This window comes from Canis lupus, chromosome 23 (assembly GCF_003254725.2).
Source record: "Canis lupus dingo isolate Sandy chromosome 23, ASM325472v2, whole genome shotgun sequence".
Classification (NCBI taxonomy): Eukaryota; Metazoa; Chordata; class Mammalia; order Carnivora; family Canidae; genus Canis; species Canis lupus.
In genome coordinates, this window is record NC_064265.1 from 34,677,686 (window position 1) to 34,696,627 (window position 18,942).

At 42.3% G+C, this 18,942-nt stretch overlaps 1 protein-coding gene across 1 annotated transcript; it reads left to right on the forward strand.

Annotated features, from left to right (window-relative positions):
- Positions 1 to 2,008: 2,008 nt before the first annotated feature.
- On the forward strand, positions 2,009 to 3,521 carry LOC112661150 (RNA-binding motif protein, X chromosome-like). The gene has a single exon (XM_025449034.3). The coding sequence runs from the start codon at positions 2,152 to 2,154 to the stop codon at positions 2,791 to 2,793; it is 642 nt and encodes a 213-aa protein (XP_025304819.2). The 5' UTR covers positions 2,009 to 2,151; the 3' UTR covers positions 2,794 to 3,521.
- Positions 3,522 to 18,942: the final 15,421 nt, after the last annotated feature.

Here is an 18,942-nt window from a genome sequence, read left to right on the forward strand (position 1 = left end):
TTCCCGGGGACGTGATGCGGCAGGTCTGGTAGCACACTTTGAGAACTCAGAATGAGCTAATGCACGTAACGCCTTCAGCAGAGGGCTTGGCACGGGAGGCACGCGCCACGGACCCCGGCTACCAGCAGCGTTGGGCCGCGCCCTGACCGTGGGCCGGACGCTATGCTATTTACACACACGTTACCTCATTAATCCTCACGGGCCCTCTGTGCAGTAGGTGAGACAATGCATGTTTTGCAGAAAGAGAAACCGAAGTCGGGGGACAGCCGAGTGATCGGGCTTGATTTGCACCCGGTTCTACCCTCTATCCGGCTGCAAAGCAACACACTCAGTTCACCGCCACCCCCCTACACTGAAGACCCGCTGCTCAGCTAGCTACGCCACCCTCTTTAATTTTAAGTCGTTTGAGGAAAATCGTTCACTGTTTCCCACATCCCGTCTTCCTCCACGTGAGCAGAATGCAGATCTACTTCCCCTGGGTGACTCAGCAGCAGCATTTGGAACCTAGATCACTCATTTTCCAGAACTTCTGCACTAGACCTTCTCCCAGAGACATAGTCTCTAGTCCTGTCCCTCCTGCCCCTTTCTCCAACCTCTTTCTGAGCCAGGCCAGCCCCTGGCAGTGAGTAGAATAGGACCCCAGAGGCCTCAAGTCTGGAGGCCTTCGACTTCCAGCCCACGGGAGCACCCCATAGCTAGGGATCCCTGGCACCCCACATTGGTCCTACCCCCTTGAAGGCTGCCCCGGGGAACCCTTGATGCAGGACATTACAACTGGTTTTTCTGGGACTCTAACAGCTCCTCCCCACCCCCAAATGAATCCAGACTTTTGTTCCCTATCTGTGGTTGGGATTGCTGACATTTCCAGTATTACAGGTACCCAGAGGTTTGTAGGTGGGGGTAAGAGCATGGCTGTCCAGGTCTTGCCAGCTATAATCTGCCTGAGGACCTTAGGCAAGTTGCTGACCACTCTGTGCCTTGATAACCTCATTCGTCAAACTGAGTTGATGATAATAATTGTACTTCTTAGGACTATTGGGCTATTATTAGGTTTGAATCTGATATACACCCTTAGAATAATGGCTGGCACATTGAATCTGTATTTAAATGTTAGCCATTAGAAATGACAAATACCCACATTTACTTTGACGTGGATGGAACTGGAGGGAGGGTATTATGCTGAGTGAAATAAGTCAATCGGAGAAGGACAATTATTATATGGTCTCATTCATTTGGGGAATATAAATAATAGTGAAAGGGAATAAAGGGAAAGGAGAGAAAATGAGTGAAAATATCAGTGAGGGTGACAGCACATGAGAGACTCCTAACTCTGGGAAATGAACAAGGGGTAGTGGAAGGGGAGGTGGGTGGGGGGTTGGGGTGACTGGGTGATGGGCACTGAGGGGGCACTTGGTGGGATGAGCACTGCGTGTTATGCTAAATGTTGGCAAATTGAACTCCAATAAAAAAAATTAAAGAAAAAATAAATGTTAGCCAAGATCCCAGAATCCAATCACTAAACGCTTTTGGAGTATCTACCAGTAACTCCAGCTGCCATTTATTGAACACTTAGCAAGTACCTGTCATTGTGCTTTGCGTGGATCATTTCACTTAAGGCTTGGAGGAGCTGGGTAACTCGCCCAAACACAAGCCCCAGTAAGTGGGGTGCAAGCAATGATGCCAGTCTAGGCCAAGCTGCCCTGCACAGCTCCCTCTGCCTCCCTTGTGGAGCAGGTCCTGAGCTGGGCATCAGCAGGGAGGCTCAGCCTCACCCCATCGTCCTCCTTCCCTTGGATGGCCAACCTGGAAGGTTCTGACCTGCACCCACATCCTCTGGCCACAACTCCTGTCTTCCTACCTCTCACCGGTCTGCCTTACTTCCCCTGTCCCAGTGTTCTGCAAAGTGGCCTCCACACTCCACTCACTCTGCCTGTTGTCCTCTCCTTTCCCGGTCTGAGCTCTTCTCTGACCCAGCTCCCCATATCAATCAAAACAGATTTGAGCTTGTTTTGCAGTAGTGCTAGCGGCTTCCCTCTTCTGCTCTCAGAGCCGGTGGCTCTCACTCATGCTGAGCTGCTACGAAGCCCCTGCCGGCGAGCTCGTAGGAGCTTGGAACGGTCGTCACCCCTCCGACTCTCACCAGGGGGAAAAATGGTTGAAGCAGATCGCCCAGGAAAGCTTTTCATTGGTGGCCTCAATACGGAAACAAATGAAAAAGCCCTTGAAGCAGTATTTGGCAAATATGGACGAATAGTGGAAGTTCTATTGATGAAAGATCGTGAAACCAACAAATCAAGAGGATTTGCTTTTGTCACCTTTGAGAGCCCAGCAGATGCTAAGGATGCAGCCAGAGACATGAATGGAAAGTCCTTAGATGGAAAAGCCATCAAGGTAGAACAAGCCACAAAACCATCATTTGAAAGTGGTAGACGTGGACCACCTCCACCTCCAAGAAGCAGAGGCCCTCCAAGAGGTCTTAGAGGTGGAAGAGGAGGAAGTAGAGGAACCAGGGGACCTCCTTCACGTGGAGGGCACATGGATGATGGTGGCTATTCCATGAATTTTAACATGAGTTCTTCCAGGGGACCACTTCCAGTAAAAAGAGGACCACCACCACGAACTGGTGGTCCTCCTCCTAAAAGATCTGCCCCTTCAGGACCAGTTCGCAGCAGCAGTAGAATGGGAGGAAGAGCTCCTGTGTCATGCGGAAGAGATAGTTATGGAGGCCCACCTCGAAGGGAACCCCTGCCCTCTCGTAGAGATGTGTATTTGTCCCCAAGAGATGATGGATAGTCTACTAAAGACAACTATTCAAGCAGAGATTACCCAAGTTCTCGTGATACAAGAGATTATGCACCACCACCAAGAGATTATACTTACTGTGATTATGGTCATTCCAGTTCACGTGATGACTACCCATCAAGAGGCTATAGTGATAGAGATGGCTATGGTCGTGATCGTGACTATTCAGATCATCCAAGTGGAGGTTCCTACAGAGATTCATATGAGAGCTATGGTAACTCACGTAGTGCTCCACCTACACGAGGGCCCGTGCCATCTTATGGTGGAAGCAGTCGCTACGATGATTACAGCAGCTCACGAGATGGATATGGTGGAAGTCGAGACAGTTACTCAAGCAGCCAAAGTGATCTCTACTCAAGTGGTCGTGATCGGGTTGGCAGACAAGAAAGAGGGCTTCCCCCTTCTATGGAAAGGGGGTACTCTCCTCCACGTGATTCCTACAGCAGTTCAAGCCACGGAGCACCAAGAGGTGGTGGCCGTGGAGGAAGCCGATCTGATAGAGGGGGAGGCAGAAGCAGATATTAAAAAACAAAACAAAACTTTGGACCAAAATCCCCGTTCAAAGAAAACAAACAAAAAAGTGGAACCTTTTCTGTCATAACTACCCAAGGACTACTAATAGGAAAAATTGTGTTACCTTTTTAAAATTTCCTGTTAAGTTCCCCTTCCATAATTTTTATGTTCTTGTGAGGGAAAAAAGTAAAACCTGTTTAATCTTATTTGACTTTATGACATTGCTTTCAATAAGCAAATGTTAAATGTGTTAAGACTTGACTTGTGTACTAGTGTTGTAACTTTTCAAGTTAAAAGTGTCCCTAAAGGCCACTTCCTATATCTGATTTTTCCCAGTAAATGAGGCAAAGCAATTCTAAGACCTTCCACAAACATCTAGCCTTCTGAAATGGAGAGGTGAATCCTTCTGCCTGTACAAACAAGCTAGCTATTAGAGGGTGGTCGGGGTATGCTACTCTTAGGATTTCAGAGTGTCTTCAAACTGAAATCTCAATGTTCTTAGTAATGAAAAACCTGAGATCAGATGCTATGTAAGGAAAGTGCTATTCACCAAGTAAATCCAAAAAAGCAAATGGATAATGCTGGCCATATTTTGCCTTTCTGACATTTCCTTGGCAATCTACAAGAACCTCCCCTATCCCCTCCCCCAATAAGACCATTTAAGTGTGTGTTAAGCAACTACAGAATACTAAATAAAAAGTTTGGCCAAAAACAAAACAAAAAAACAAAACAAAACAAAAAAACAGATTTGACCTTCATGAAAAGCAATTTGGCATCCTGCATCCAGAGGTTTAAACCCACCCCCTCCTAAAAAGTCCTCTCCTGGGACCCTCCCCTAAAAAAATCATGCAAAGAATCATGAATAAAGATGATCTTTGAGTTTACAAGCCAAAAAAAATTGAAATAATCTAAGTGAACAATAATTGGGGAATGAGTAAATAAGTAATGCTATGCCCACAGAATGGAGTACAACCCAGCTATTAAAGAGAAGATATGTGGATTAGTGTGAGAAATACACGTTTCCTGCCCTTTTCCCAGCCCTGGGCATTATCTTATTTGTCAAAATCTTTGCTTAGTAGAAACATGAAGAAGATGCCATCCAATTCCTTTTATTTTCAGTTTTCTGACTACCAGTAAGATTGGACTTCTTAAGATTTGTCAACTGTTATTCTTATTTGTGCCCTCTCTTCAATTTTCTATTGGAGATTTCATTTTTCTTAGTTATTAGTTTCTACCTTATATTAAGTTTATTGACCACTTACGTGTCATATTTTTTGCAAATTTTTTCCTAGCATGTAATTTCTTCTACTTTGATTTATTTTTACATTGTAGACATTTTAAGTTTCTTATGCTCAAAGCTATCATTTTCCCTGTTATGGTTTTTGTCTTTGATGTGATGCTTAACAGGATCCTGTTTCATCCAAATATTATTTTCTTCTAATACCTTTATACTTAACACCTTTTTTTTTTCAGGTGACTTTCTATTCATGGAATAATAAAATGGAATTGTCCATACCTCATACCATTATAGTGAAGAATAAATGAGCTAATTCATGGAAAGCTCTAGAAACAGTAACTGGCCCATTTGTAGGTACTCTATCACTGTTAGCTATTATTAATTGAAACTTTAATTCTTTGGAAAATTTTTCTGGAGCTAGGTGTGAAATAGGTTTTAGTTTTGTGTTAAGCCAGAGTTGTCCCAACACTATTTATTCAATAATACATCGTGTCCTCATCCAAAAGCCTATGGCTAGGATACAATCTGTGTTGACCCCAGAATTCAGGGGGAATTCCCTTTACAGAGCTATGGGCTGGGGGTGAGGCTGTTCCAAAGCTCCCTGCTCACCTTCTCACCGTGTACTCTCCCCCAAGCCAAGGTCAAGGACTGTCACAACAGGTTTCCTAAGTAGGGTGCAGACCCAAGAAATGTTCGCCTACCATGTTCTTTCCCAGCCCACGTTCAGCACCACATGCCCTCAGTCTTTGTACAAACCGTCCTTTCACCTTGTTCTCTGGGGCCAGTGAGACTCCTGTTTTCTCTAAGCATGCTCCTCCCACAGTCCACTGAGTCTGCCCGGCCAAGTTCCCAGACAACGGCCCCCAACCCAGCCTCTGTGCCAGGTAGGAGCCAAGGAAGGACAGGCCCTGTGTCCTGCAAGGGTGGCAGTGAGGAGGTGAGGGGTACTCTATCTTCTGGGGGTCACCCAACCAATCTTTTTGGCCATTGCTGATTCCTGGACCCAGATTTCCTCTGAGGCTCCAACAGTTTTAGCTCCCCTTTTTAAAATTCGCATCTGCAAAGAAGTTTACAAGTAACACGTGTTTTCCTGAGGAGCATGCTATCAAAGGTTAGGGTAGGCGGGAGACACCTGGGTGGCTCAGTGGTTGAGCGGCTGCCTTTGGCTCAGGTCGTGATCCCGGGGTCCTGGGATCGAGTCCCACATCGGGCTCCCCGCAGGGAGCCTGCCTCTTTCTGTGTCTCTGATGAATAAATGAATAAAAATCTTTAAATTAAAAAAAGATTAGGGAAGGAGGTGGGATTTTTGGACAGAGATGCTTCTATATTAGGCAGGGAGCTGAAATGCCACTTTCGGAGGGCTCTCTGAGTCCCCGGCAGGCCAACTGGCTGCCCATCCTGGGGGGCACTATTGATGGGCTGAGGCTTTCACCCTTACATCTCACTGAGTCCCCCCAGGCAGGAGGACATTGCACTCTCTGGACATTACACTCCTCTCATGTGGGAAACCGAGCTGCAGAGAGGAGAGCTTCGAGACCAGGTCTCGAAAGTCTGAGCAGCAAAGCGACGACTCTAAGCGCGTCCTCTATGCTGACCCCACGCGGGATCAGAGGAGCTTTGGCAATTATCCCGACTCTGTCTGGGCCCAGGTTCCCTCGCCTGACAAACGGAGTGCTTGGTTTAGTGGTTGTTGAGGATTAAATGAGTTGATGCATGCAAAGGGCTCCAGAGAGTGTCCAGCACACACACAGAGGGTTCCAATATGCGTGGTTGCTATTTTTAGCATCCCTTGCACTATTGTAGCAGCAGCAGCAGCAGCAGCAGCAGCAGCAACAGCAGCAGCAGCAGCAGCAGCAGCGGTGGTGTGACCTGCATTTGAGGTTCCCTTGGCGCGAGAAAGCCTGGGAAGCCGGACCAGCGTCCCTGTCGTCCAGCAGGTGGCACCATCGCAGAGCAGATGGGCGCCTTCCCAGCTCCTCCCAGCCTCCTCCCAGCCCGGCTCTGCAGGGAGGCCTCCGCCTGGCTTGTCAAAGGTCAGAGCCCAGGGCTCCGGGCCCCTGCTCTCACACCTGCCCTCCCAGACTTCCTGCCCCCTAGGGCTGCTGGATCCCAGATTAACTACACCCTGGGGACCCAGGGTCTGGTCCTGAGTGTGGCAGGTTCGCGGCTTGTATTTTGCGCCCCGTGACACACACAGGGCGCGGCCCAGAGGCCTCCTCAGGAACTGATGATTGCCTCTGGGCCTAACCCTCCCCACAGAGGCCAGCCTAGCTCCTTCTGCAAGCCTAACCTAAACCCCTCCTGGCTGACCTCAAAGACCTCCTAGGGATTCCTCCAACTGCTTCAAGTTTTCCGGGTGTATTCAAGGAGATGTGGGGCCCCCCCAAAAGGAGTTTTAGAAAGGGTCTTCTTGCCTTGGTTCTCACAGGCCTCCACACACATTTCTAGCCCTACTAACCTGCCACCAACTCAGAGACACTAAGTCCCTGACCTCTGGCCTTTGGTCCATTCACTCTGCAACCAGCATCTCACAGAATGTTGTTTGAGGACCGCCTGCCTCAACTCGCAGCTGGAGCTTGTTAACAGGACAGACTCTGGGGCGTGCGTGCGGAGCCAGTGGCTCTCAAGGTGTGGTCCCAGGATGCCCCTACGCTGCACATCACCCGGAAACATGTAAGAAATGCGTATTCTCTCCCCCTCAGACCTACCGAACCAGGAACTGTCGGGTGGGGCCAGCAATCTGTGCCCTAGCAAGCCTTCCAGGCGGTTCTGCTGCACTGCGAAGCTGGAGACTCCCTGGCCTGCACTCTCCCCTCTTCCTGTGGCTGCAGGATTTCTCTCCCCAGTGGTCTCCAGGTCTCTCTCCAGAGCTCCGGTGGGTCTAACTCATCATTTCCAAGGGGCTGAAGTGTTTTGCGGGTGGTGTGATTTTGGGGTTGTGTGGGGCACCACCGACGTGGTTGTGATAGGTGTTTTCCCGTTTGACGTTGCTCGAAGCTATTGTGGTTTTCCTTTGCATCTTGATGAAAATGTGTGATGTTTTCATTACAGTTGCTTAGCAAACAGAACCCTGACTTGTGACAGCCGACTTCACAGATTACCACATTTCATCATCTATCTTGTTTCCAGCTGCTATACTATTTTTCTCCTCTGAGGCAAGGGTGGGGGTGTTGTGTGGAGGCACTAAGGTGGCCCGGTTCTAGTGTGAAGGGGGAGGAGGTACAGACCCTGTTCCTACCCATCCCCATCCCCTGTGATGTGGAGAGCCCTGCCTTAGGGATGCTCCAGACCTGGGATGGGAGCAGTCTGGTGCCTGAGGGGACAAGAGGTACAGAACCATTCTTAGGAAGTTCACAATCTCAAATAAACAGATAACCTTTTGGCAGAAAGTGTGAAAATTTCATTTCTTTCCCCTCTCAGTGACCTCCAAAAGATGAATTTCATATAATTCCGCATTGTCATCCAAACACATGTAGTGAGAGAGAAAGGACAGAATTATTTTCCCTGGAAAAGGGGCTGTTGGCATAGCTAAACAAGGCTCTACTAATGATGCTAGAAGACTCAGAAAAAAAATTCTTAGAAAAAAATTCTAATTACAAGTAAACTTGTATGAAGTCCTAACCTCCAGTATTTGTGAAAGTGACTTTATTTGGAATTAGGGTCTTTGCGGTGATAATTCAGTTAAAGATCTTTTGATGAGATTATCCTGGATTTAGAGAAGGTCCCTAAATCTAATGTCTAGTGTTCTTGAAAGAGAAAGGAAATGAGACCAGGACACACAGAGGGAAAGGCCTTGTGAAGATGAAGGCGGAGAGTAGAATGATGTATGTAGAAGTCAAGGAACATCAAGGATTGCTAGCAGCCAACAAAACCCAGGAGGGAGATGTGGAACTGACTCTCCCCGAGAGCTTCCAGAAGAAACTAGTCTTGTCAACACCTTGACTTCAGGCTTCTGGCCTGTAAAATTATAAGAGAGGAAATTTCTGTTGTTGTAAACCACCCAGTTTGTGGTAATCTGTTACAGCAGCCCTAGGAAACTAACACAAGAACATCATGTGCTGTTTACCATAATGAATTTACCTAGAAAGGAAATTGATGATTTTCTGACAAAGTTTGTATCTCCAAATATGACCCAGAAAGAGGTAGGAAACTTGAATAGTTCAGTAACAAGAGAAAAACTTGGAAGTTTTTAGAGATATGAAAAAGTTGTTATATGAAAGTTGTGAGAGATATACCCCTTTATAATGCAGCATGCCAAGATTACTTTATAGTTAGTTCTATTTAACTCCCCCAAATAAATAATTCCCTTGTCATTCAAACTATACAAAACTATAGAGAAAAGTCCCTAAGTCATTTCAGAAAACTAGAAATACCTTAGTATCAAAGTCTGAAAAAGCAAGTGAAAAAAAAATTCATATGCAAGAATAGATGCAAACATTAAAAATATACTAATCTGCAGTATATAAAAAGAATACTATGCTATTCACTATGATCCAGAGGACTTATTCCAGTGTAAGGGATATTGCAAGCAGCACTTCCTGATATCTGAGTTTGGGAAGAAGCCCCCACAGGCCCAGAACAAGAGCAGAGTTGTCGAATATCTCCCTTTCTTGAGGGAGACACAGCCCCTGCCAACCCACTAGAACCCTCTCGACCATGATATTTCCTTGAGAAGTTGAGGAATAGGAGATCAATCCCCAAATCAGGCTCCCTGCTCAGTGGGGAGTATGCTTCTCCTTCTGCTGCCCACCCCCCACTCTCTCTAATAAATAAATAAAATCTTAAAAAAAAAAAGATTCAAGATGAGAGACTGTAGGTGGAGCTGCCTTAGTCTGGTAGCAGATATGGGTGAGGACTGTCCTAAGGAAGGCTGGCATTTCCAGCCTCCAGCTTCAGCAACAGTATGTGCATATTTTCTACAGGCTAGAAGGTCATGGGTCCCATGGAAGGAGGTGGTATTTAGTAGAGACTCCCTATGGTGAGCCAAAGGACAGCCAGAGGGCTGAGGGGAGAAATCCACACTGCCAGCTTGAGGAAGCATTGCCCATTCCCCGGGTCAAAGGCTCTGTAGGAGAGAGAGCCACAGTTTGGGGAGTGAGCCTGCACCCCAGTAGCTATAAGGGCAACACACTCCAAGGGTACCCACACCAAGTAACAATGCACCAGACTTGTAGGACCTTTCTGTTCCTCGTCTTTGCTCCCCTAGAAGGCTCCTGTGGTTGTTAGTTTTGTCAACTGACTGGACCATGGGATGCTCAGATACTCGGTTATGTGTTATTCTTGGTATGTTCATGAGAGTGTTTCTGGATGAGATGAGCCCTTGAATCTGTGTACTGAGGAGAGAGGATTGCCCTCCCCAATGTGGAGGGACGTCATCCAATCCAGTGAGAGCTGAGTAGAACAAAAAGGCAGAGGCAGAGGGAATACACTCTCTCTGTGGACTGCAGAAAGTCAGTTTTCTTCTGCCCTTGGACTAAAAATGACTCCACTGGCTCCACTGGTTCTCAAGCCCTCAGACTCAGACTGAACTACACCACCAGGTCTGCTGGGTCTCTAACTTGCAGACCCAGATGATGGGACTTTTCAACCTCCACCATCCGTGAGCCAGTCTCTTATAAATTTTTGATGTAGGGGTGCCTGGGTGGCTCCGTGGTTGAGCATCTACCTTTGGCTCAGATAGTGATGCTGGGGTCCTGGGACTGAGTCTCACATTGGGCTCCTCATGGGGAGTCTGCTTCTCCCTCTGCCTCTGTCTCCGCCTCTCTCTCTGTGTGTCCCTCATGAATAAATAAATAAAATCTTTAAAAAAAGTTTTTGATGTAGATATGAAGATAGAAATATCTACAGATATATAGATATAGACCTGGTTTTGTTTCTCTGAAGAACCCTGACCAGTACTTTGGAAAGAGCTGACACCCCTGTCCCCACTGCAGATTTTCTAGTCTGAGGCAGAGCTAAGCGAGAGAGAAATTTAAAGAAGATGAAAGGTTAGAGCTTAAATATTGGATTGAATAGGGCCTTTATATGACTAAAAATGATGGGGAAAGCTACACAAGCTGCCCAAGAACTCATCAAGAGTGAGGGAGGGCGCACCCAATCTGTGGGCTTGAAGGACAGTGAGAAGTTGCTTTCTGCTTGCACATTACTGACCAGGCATCTGTGCAATCAGTGGTTCCACCAGGTGTGCAAGCGTAGCTCAGGAGTAGGACAACTTAAAAATCACACAGTCAAGTCTGTAGATGTGGGGAAGACATTTGGCAAAATTCAGTACACATTCCCAATAGAAAATATTTGATAAAATAGGAATAGAAAGAAACTCCCTAAAAATTTAAAGACTATGTGCCTGAGACCAATAACTAATATCTATTTCTATTTTAAAATTTCAGAAAAGCACAAAAGAAAATAAATCTTTCATATTCCCATCACCTACAACTAATAACTAATAAGCGGCCATTTTGCTTCCCTTTTTATTTTTTTAAGAATGCTTATTCTGCATAATACACTTTTTTTTGAAAGAGAATTCAAACAATGCAGAAAAGTGCAGCATAAAATTTTTTTTACCTCTAACCAGAAATAGTCATTATTAATATTAGGTAAACATCATTCCAGGTATCTTGCAGAACACATGTACAGATAGAAGGTTAGAGACACGTACATACACACACAGAGGCCGGCAGGTTAATTTCGCTTGCATTTGCATCTGTGTTCATGGGAATATTGGCCTGTAGTTCTCCTTTTCCTGTAATGTCTTCATCTGGTTTTGATATTAAGGTAATACTGGCCTTGGAAAATGAATTGGGAAGTGTTCTATACTTTCTTTCTTTCTTTTTTTTAATTAAGCTCTACACCCAGCATGGGGCTTGAGCTCACACCTCTGAGATCAAATGTCACGTGCTCTACTTGCTTACCCAGCCAGGCACCCCTATACTTTCCTATTTTTGAAAAGGATTTATGTCGGATTGGTATTTTCTTTTTAAAATGTTTCATAGAATCCATTAGTAAAGACTTCTGGGCCTGGAGTTTCCTTTTTGGGAAGTTTCAAATTACAAATTCAATTTTTGAATTATGATAGGGCTATCCAAATTTTCTTTCTTCTTAAGCCAATTTTGGCAGTTTTTGTCTTTGAAGGAATTTACTCACTCCATCAAGACTCCATTTATTGGCATAAAGTTGTTCATAATATTCTATTCCCTTATTATCCTTTTAATATCTACAGAGACTCTGGTGAGGTCCTGTCTTTCATTCCTGATACTAATATTTTATTCCTTCTTTCTTTTTTCCTTGGTCAGTTTACCTAAATCCTTATCAATCTTATTGGTATTAAATTTACTTATTTTTGCAAATCACACATTTATTTATTTTATTGAAGTATAAATAATCATGATATGTTATACTAGTGTCAGGAGTACAATATATTGATTCAACAATTCTATACATTACTCAGTGTTCATCAAGCTAAGTGTAGTCACCATACAACATTATTACAATATTATTGACTAGATTCCCAGGCTATGCTTTTCACCTCTGTGATCTATTTATTTTATAACTGGAAATTTGTGCTTCCTAGTCCCCTTTATCTATTTTAGCCATCCTCCCATCCACCTCCCCACTGGCACCCACCCAGAAGTTCTGCACAATACCATCAATCTTTCATTTTTAAGATTTAATTTATTTATTTACATGAAAGAGAGAGAGAAAGAGTGAGGGGAGGGGCAGTGGGAGAGAATCTCAAACAGATTCCATGCTGAGCATGGAGCCAGATGTAGGGCTTGATCTCACAACCCTGAGATCATGACCTGAGCCGAAATCAAGAGTTAGACTCAATCAACTGAGCTACCCAGGTGTTCCTCAATCTTCTTGATCTAAATGACATTTATAGAATATGATACCCAACAATTGTAGAATTTACCTTTTCGGGCACACATGGAACCAAAATACACTGCATGCTGGGCCATAAAACAAGACTCAAAACATTTCTGAGGGTTAAAATCATACAAAGTATATTTTCTAACCACAATGAATTTAAGTTAGAAAATAATAACAGGGATCCCTGAGTGGCTCAGCGGTTTGGTGCCTGCCTTCGACCCAGGGCATGATCCTGGAGTCTCGGGATCGAGTCCTGCATCAGGCTCTGTGCATGGAGCCTGCTTCTCCCTCTGCCTGTGTCTCTGCCTCTCTCTCTCTCTCTCTCTCTCTCTCTCTGTGTGTGTGTGTGTGTGTTTCTCATGAATAGATGGGTAAAGTGTTTAAAAAAAAAGAAAATAATAACAAATTAAAAGTCTCCTAAACTATTTAAAAATTAAACAGGAGCTCCCAAAGAATCAATGGGCCAAAGAAGAAGTCACAACAGAAAGTAGAATAATTTTTAACTAAACAAATCAGGAAATAATAACCTACTGAACATAAACCTGACATAAGAATAAATAAATGTCTGAATAGTCATTGATGTTAATGAAATTATATCAATGATCAAGAACCTTCCCAGCAAGATGATTTCATTGGTAAATTTGCCAAACATCAAAGGAAGATATAATACCAACCATATACAAACTTTTTCAAAGCACAGAGGAATTAGAAGACTTCCTAACTTATTGAAGAGGCCAGTATAATCCTGATATCAAAAATTGGCAAGGAAAGAAAATTATAAGAACAGAACATTTCAGAACTATATTTTTCATGAACACAGATGCAAAAATTCTAAATGAAATGTTAGCAAATCAGATACACAAATAAATTAAAAGGAAAGAATATTGAATGACCAAATGTGTTTTATTCTAGGCATGTGGGGTCAATTATACAACCATAAACCAATCATCATAATTCACTGCATCAACAGAATAGAGGGGAAAAAACTATATGATCATCTTCACAGATTCAGAAAAAGAATTTAATCAAATTCAGGAAACTGATGTAAAGGGGAAGTTCCTTGATCCGATAAAGGATATCTTTTAAACATGACAGCTAAAAAAGAAAAATGACAGCTAAATCATGTATAATGATAAAAGATTGAACACTTTTCCTCTAAGATCAGGAACAAGACAAGGATTTTGCTCTCACTCTTGTTCAACATTGAACTGGAGGTTTTAGCCATTCCAAATGGCAATGAAAAGAAACAAAAATATAAAAGTTGAAAATAAAGAAGTAAAAAAGTGTGCTTGTTGGCAGATAACATAAGTATATTTTTGGAGCTTTCAAAAGAATCCATAAAGTAATAATTTAGTGAATACAAAGTGAATATAAAAAAACTAATTGTAGGCTGGTCTGAGTGTAGTTGTGTTCACAATCAATTGATCATAGCCAGTTACAGATTTCTTTGTTCCTTCTCCAGTCCCATTGCCTCACTTGGCTCACCTAAGAAAGAGGAAAAGAAAGAAAGGAAAGAAAGAAAGAAAGAAAGAAAGAAAGAAAGAAAGAAAGAAAGAAAGAAAAGAAAGAAGAAAGAAAAGAAAAGAAAGAGAATGAAAGAAGAGAAAAGAAAGAAAGAAGAAAGAAAGGGAAAAGCCAATTGTATTCTCTATGGTAGCCATATTCCTCAGCCATTAGAAACGACAAATACCATTCGCTTCGACATGGATGGAACTGAGGGTATTATGCTGAGTGAAGTAAGTCAATCGGAGAAGAACAAATATTATATGGTCTCATTCATTTGGGGAATATAAAAAATAGTGAAAGGGAATAAAGGGGAAAGGAGAAAAAATGAGTGGGAAATTTCAGAAAGGGAGGCAGAACATGAAAGACTCCTAACTCTGGGAAATGAACTAGGGGTGGTGGAAGGGGAGATGGGCGGGGGGGTGGGGGTGACTGGGTGACGGGCACTGAGGTGGGCACTTGACGGGATGAGCACTGGGTGTTATTCTATATGTTGGCAAATTGAACACCAATAAAAAATAAATTTATAAAAATAAAAAATAAAAAAACTAGGAAAAAAAATAAAAATTTAAAATCAACACCATTTACCATAGCACCAAAAATATTGAAAACCTAGGAATAACTCTTATAAAAGTTGCTCAAGACCTCTATTCTGAAAGCTACAAGCAACCAAAGCAAAAACAAAACCAAACCATAAACTATGGAAGTCCTTAATATGTGAAGGGATATAACAGGTTCATGGATTGGAACTCAGTATTGTTAAGATGTTGTTGGCAAAATTTTAAGATGGCCCCATGATCTCTGCCCTCTGGTATTAAGTCAAACTCTCAGAGTGTGTGGAGATCAGTGACTTGCTTTTGGTCAAGAGAAACAAAAGTGATGGACTGACACTCCTGTGACTATATTATGACATATATACAGGCAGTCCTCACTTTGTATATTAGATAGGACAAGCTGAAACTTAATCAATGGGAAAATTTTTTATTGTACCCTGACCTTTAAAAGTGTTTGACAAAGGGGCTACCGGGTGGCTCAGTCTGTTAAGCATCCAACTCTTGATTCCAGCTCAGGTCATGATCTCAGGGTTGTGAGATTAAGCCCCGCATTTGGCTCTGTGCAGATATTTCTCTATCCCTCTCATTCTGATCCTCCCATACTTCTCTCTAAAAAAAAATAAAGGTGTTTTATGAAACATTAGAAACTCCCTTTGCAACTGAGTCACTAAATTCCACTCCTGAAACTAAAATACTAAAAGTATATGTTAACTAAATTGAATTTAAGTCAAGAATTTTTTTAAATTTATTTTTTATTGGTGTTCAATTTACCAACATACAGAATAACCCCCAGTGCCCGTCACCCATTCACTCCCACCCCCCGCCCTCCTCCCCTTCTACCACCCCTAGTTCGTTTCCCAGAGTTAGCAGTCTTTACGTTCTGTCTCCCTTTCTGATATTTCCCACACATTTCTTCTCCCTTCCCTTATATTCCCTTTCACTATTATTTATATTCCCCAAATGAATTAGAACATATAATGTTTGTCCTTCTCTGACTGACTTACTTCACTCAGCTAAGTCAAGAATTTTTTGAAGAAACTTCCTTACTGCCAACTATAAATAAATCAGGAAATTAGAAAAATAGTAAAATTAGTATTTATACAATGTAATTTACTGTATGAGAAATACTGGCAACAGCTACTAAACCTAAAAATGCATATATCCTATGACAAAGCAAGCAATTCCACATAATATCAAGAGACCATAGGTCTACCTAACAATATGTGTAAGAATTCTCATATCAGCTTTATTCATAATAGCCAAGAACTAGAAAAATTTTAAATTTCCATCTTGAGACTAGATTGACAAATTATACTATATCCATACAATGGAATATTACATAGCAATTTAAAAAACCTCACACGTGCAATAACACAAATAAATATTAAAAACATTACATTGAGCAGCAAACCCAGACAGAGAAGTGTACATACATACTCTTGAATTACTGCTGTATTTAATTTATATGAAGTTCAGAAACAGTGCATTAAATTGATGGTAGCAGAACTTAGACAGGTGGTTACCTCTGGGCATCAATGTTAACTAGGAAAAAGCATAAGGAAAATTTCTGGAGTGATAAAGATGTTCCAATCTGGATTTGGGAACTCTACTGATGTGTAATTGGTAGAAATTGGTCAAGTTGTACCTTTCAGACTCGTGTGTTTTTAGGATGCCTGAGGGGTAGTGGTTAATTGCGTGTGGTCTCGGGGTCCTGGGATCGAGTTCCACATCAGGCTCCCTGTGGGGAGCTTGCTTCTCCCTCTGCCTATGTCTCTGCCTCTCTCTCTCTGTGTCTCTCATGAATAAATAAATAAAATCTTTTTTAAAAATGATTTTGTGTTTTGCTACTTATAAAGCAAAACTAAAAATATTTACTAAAAATATTTACTAAAAATAAATATATATTTACTAAAAATAAATATATAAATAGAAGGAAAATGCTTGTAAAGCTTTTTATACAGTGCTTTGCACACAGTATGTCATGAATAAATGTTAGCAATTTGCTATTTTAAAAACTTGTAGGATGCAGCTATAGCTGTACTTAGAAATTTATAGCTCTAAATGCATATGTTAGAGAAGAAAAGTTCAAAAAAAAGAAAAGAAGTTCAAAAGTAACTATCTTTTTTAAAAGATGTTAGTTATTTATTGAGAGAGTATGCATGCACATGGAGGGAGAGGCAGAGGGAGAGGGAGAGAGAGAATCTCAAGCAGATGCCCCGCTGAGTGTAGAGCCTGAAGGGCGGCTCAAACTCATGACCCCAAGATCATGACCTGAGCCAAAACCAAGAGTCCAATGCTCAACTGACTGAGCCACCCAAGCACCCCCTAAAAAGTAACTATCTTAATTTCTATCTCAAGAAGTTAGCTAGAAAAAAAAAAAAATCAAAGTAAACCCAAAGAAAGTAGAAGAAAGGATATATAGAAGCACAATCATGGAAATAAGTAGACATACAATAGAGGAAATAATTGAAGCCAAAAATTGCTTACTTGAAAAGGTTAATAAAATTGATAAACCTTGGGGCACCTGGGTGGCTCAGTCAATTAAATGTCTGCCTTCAGCTCGGGTCATGATCCCAGGATCCTGGGAGGGTGCCCAATCAGGCTCCCTGTTCAGTGAGGAGCTTGCTTCTTGCTCTTCCCCTACCCCCGTCCCACCTCCTGATCATGCTTTCTTTTTCATTCAAATAAATAAGTAAAATCTTTAAAAAAAAATTTGATAAACCCCTACCAAGACTGATTAAGGGGACAAAAGAAGAAAATATAAAGTATCTATAACAAGAATTTAGGGGGTGCCTGTGTGGCCTGATAAAGTGTCTGTCTTTTGATCTCAGCTCAGGTCTTGATCTCAGGGTTGTGAGTTCAAGTCCTGAATTGGGCTTCACACTGGCTGTGGAGCCTACTTAAAAAAAAAAGAAAAGAATCTAAGAAGAACCTACAGATCCTACAGACATTTTTTAAAAATAAGAATATTGTTAATGCCCCTATGCCAACACATTTTAAATTTTAGGGTAAATTGAAGCATTCTTTGAAAACAACCTCACAATTTCTTTGTACCTTTTAATCTCCTTCCCCTATTTCACCTACTCCCACCTCCAGCAACCAGTAGTTTGTCCTCTATATTTATGTCTGGTTTTTGTTGTTTGTTGTTTTGTTTTTTAGATTCCACATATAAGTGAAACTGTAAGGCATTTGTCTTTCTGTGATTTATTTCACTTAGTATAATACCCTATAGGTCCATCCATGTTGTTGAAATGGCAAGATTTCAATTCTTTTTTGTGGCTGAGTAATATTTGATTTTATATATATGCCACATCTTCTTTATCCATTCAACTATCAATGGACACATAGGTTGCTTCCATATCTTGACTATTGTAAAGAATGCTGCAATAAACGTAGGGGTGCATAGATCTTCTCAAATTACTGTTTTCATTTTCTTCAGGTGAGTTCTAATGTTTTCTCTTATTTTTTCTGTTTTGGTTCCAACAATTTATTTTTTTTTAAATATATTTTTTATTTATTTATGATAGTCATACAGAGAGAGAGAGAGAGGCAGAGACACAGGCAGAGGGAGAAGCAGGCTCCATGCACCGGGAGCCCGACGTGGGATTCGATCCCGGGTTTCCAGGATCGCGCCCTGGGCCAAAGGCAGGCGCCAAACCGCTGCGCCACCCAGGGATCCCTGGTTCCAACAATTTAGTGTTTGTTTCTTCCCCTTGAATACTTTTACCACTATTATGAGCACATGAATGCTATTTTGATCTGCTTTAATTACCAACTATGAAATAATTTCAACATATAATACGTACCCCAGAGGGATTTTGTGAGTTATATTGGAGAGCTTTTGAGTTTCTATTATCTCATTTTAGAAAGAAAAGAAAAAGGAAAAAAAGAAAAGAAGAAGAACCAGAACTAGCTCTACTTTTTGTCTCCATATGGACACAGAGAGAGAGGTGAGAAAGGACAGAAATGGAATGGATACCATTGACCACACATAAGGTACATGATTTTATTCATGAGAGACACAGAGAGAGAGAGGCAGAGACATAGGCAGAGGGAGAAGCAGGCTCCATGCAGGGAGCCCGATGCGAGACTCAATCCCAGGACCCCAGGATCACGACCTGAGCCAAAGGCAGACACTCAACCATTGACCCACCCATGTGCCCCCGGGGTACATGATTTTAAATTTCTTTATACATCTTTGTATTATTTGCTAAAGCAAGCATGAGTTACTATTGTAATTCTACAAACTTGCATAAAGTAAGTTTAACAAATGACAAGCATTATGACATTTCCTCAAAAAAAATGAAACCTAGAATTACCTACCACATGATTCAGCAATTCCAGGTCTGGGCACTTACCCCAAAGAATTGAAAACAGGGTCTTGACTCAAACAGATGTTTGTACACCTGTGTTCACAGCAGCATTGGTCACAATAAGCAAATGGCAGAAACAATCCAGATGCCCACC

What these genes read in the sequence shown, in the direction of transcription:
- LOC112661150 (XM_025449034.3), top strand. Translation starts at nt 2,152, where the DNA reads ATGGTTGAAGCAGATCGCCCAGGAAAGCTTTTCATTGGTGGCCTCAAT.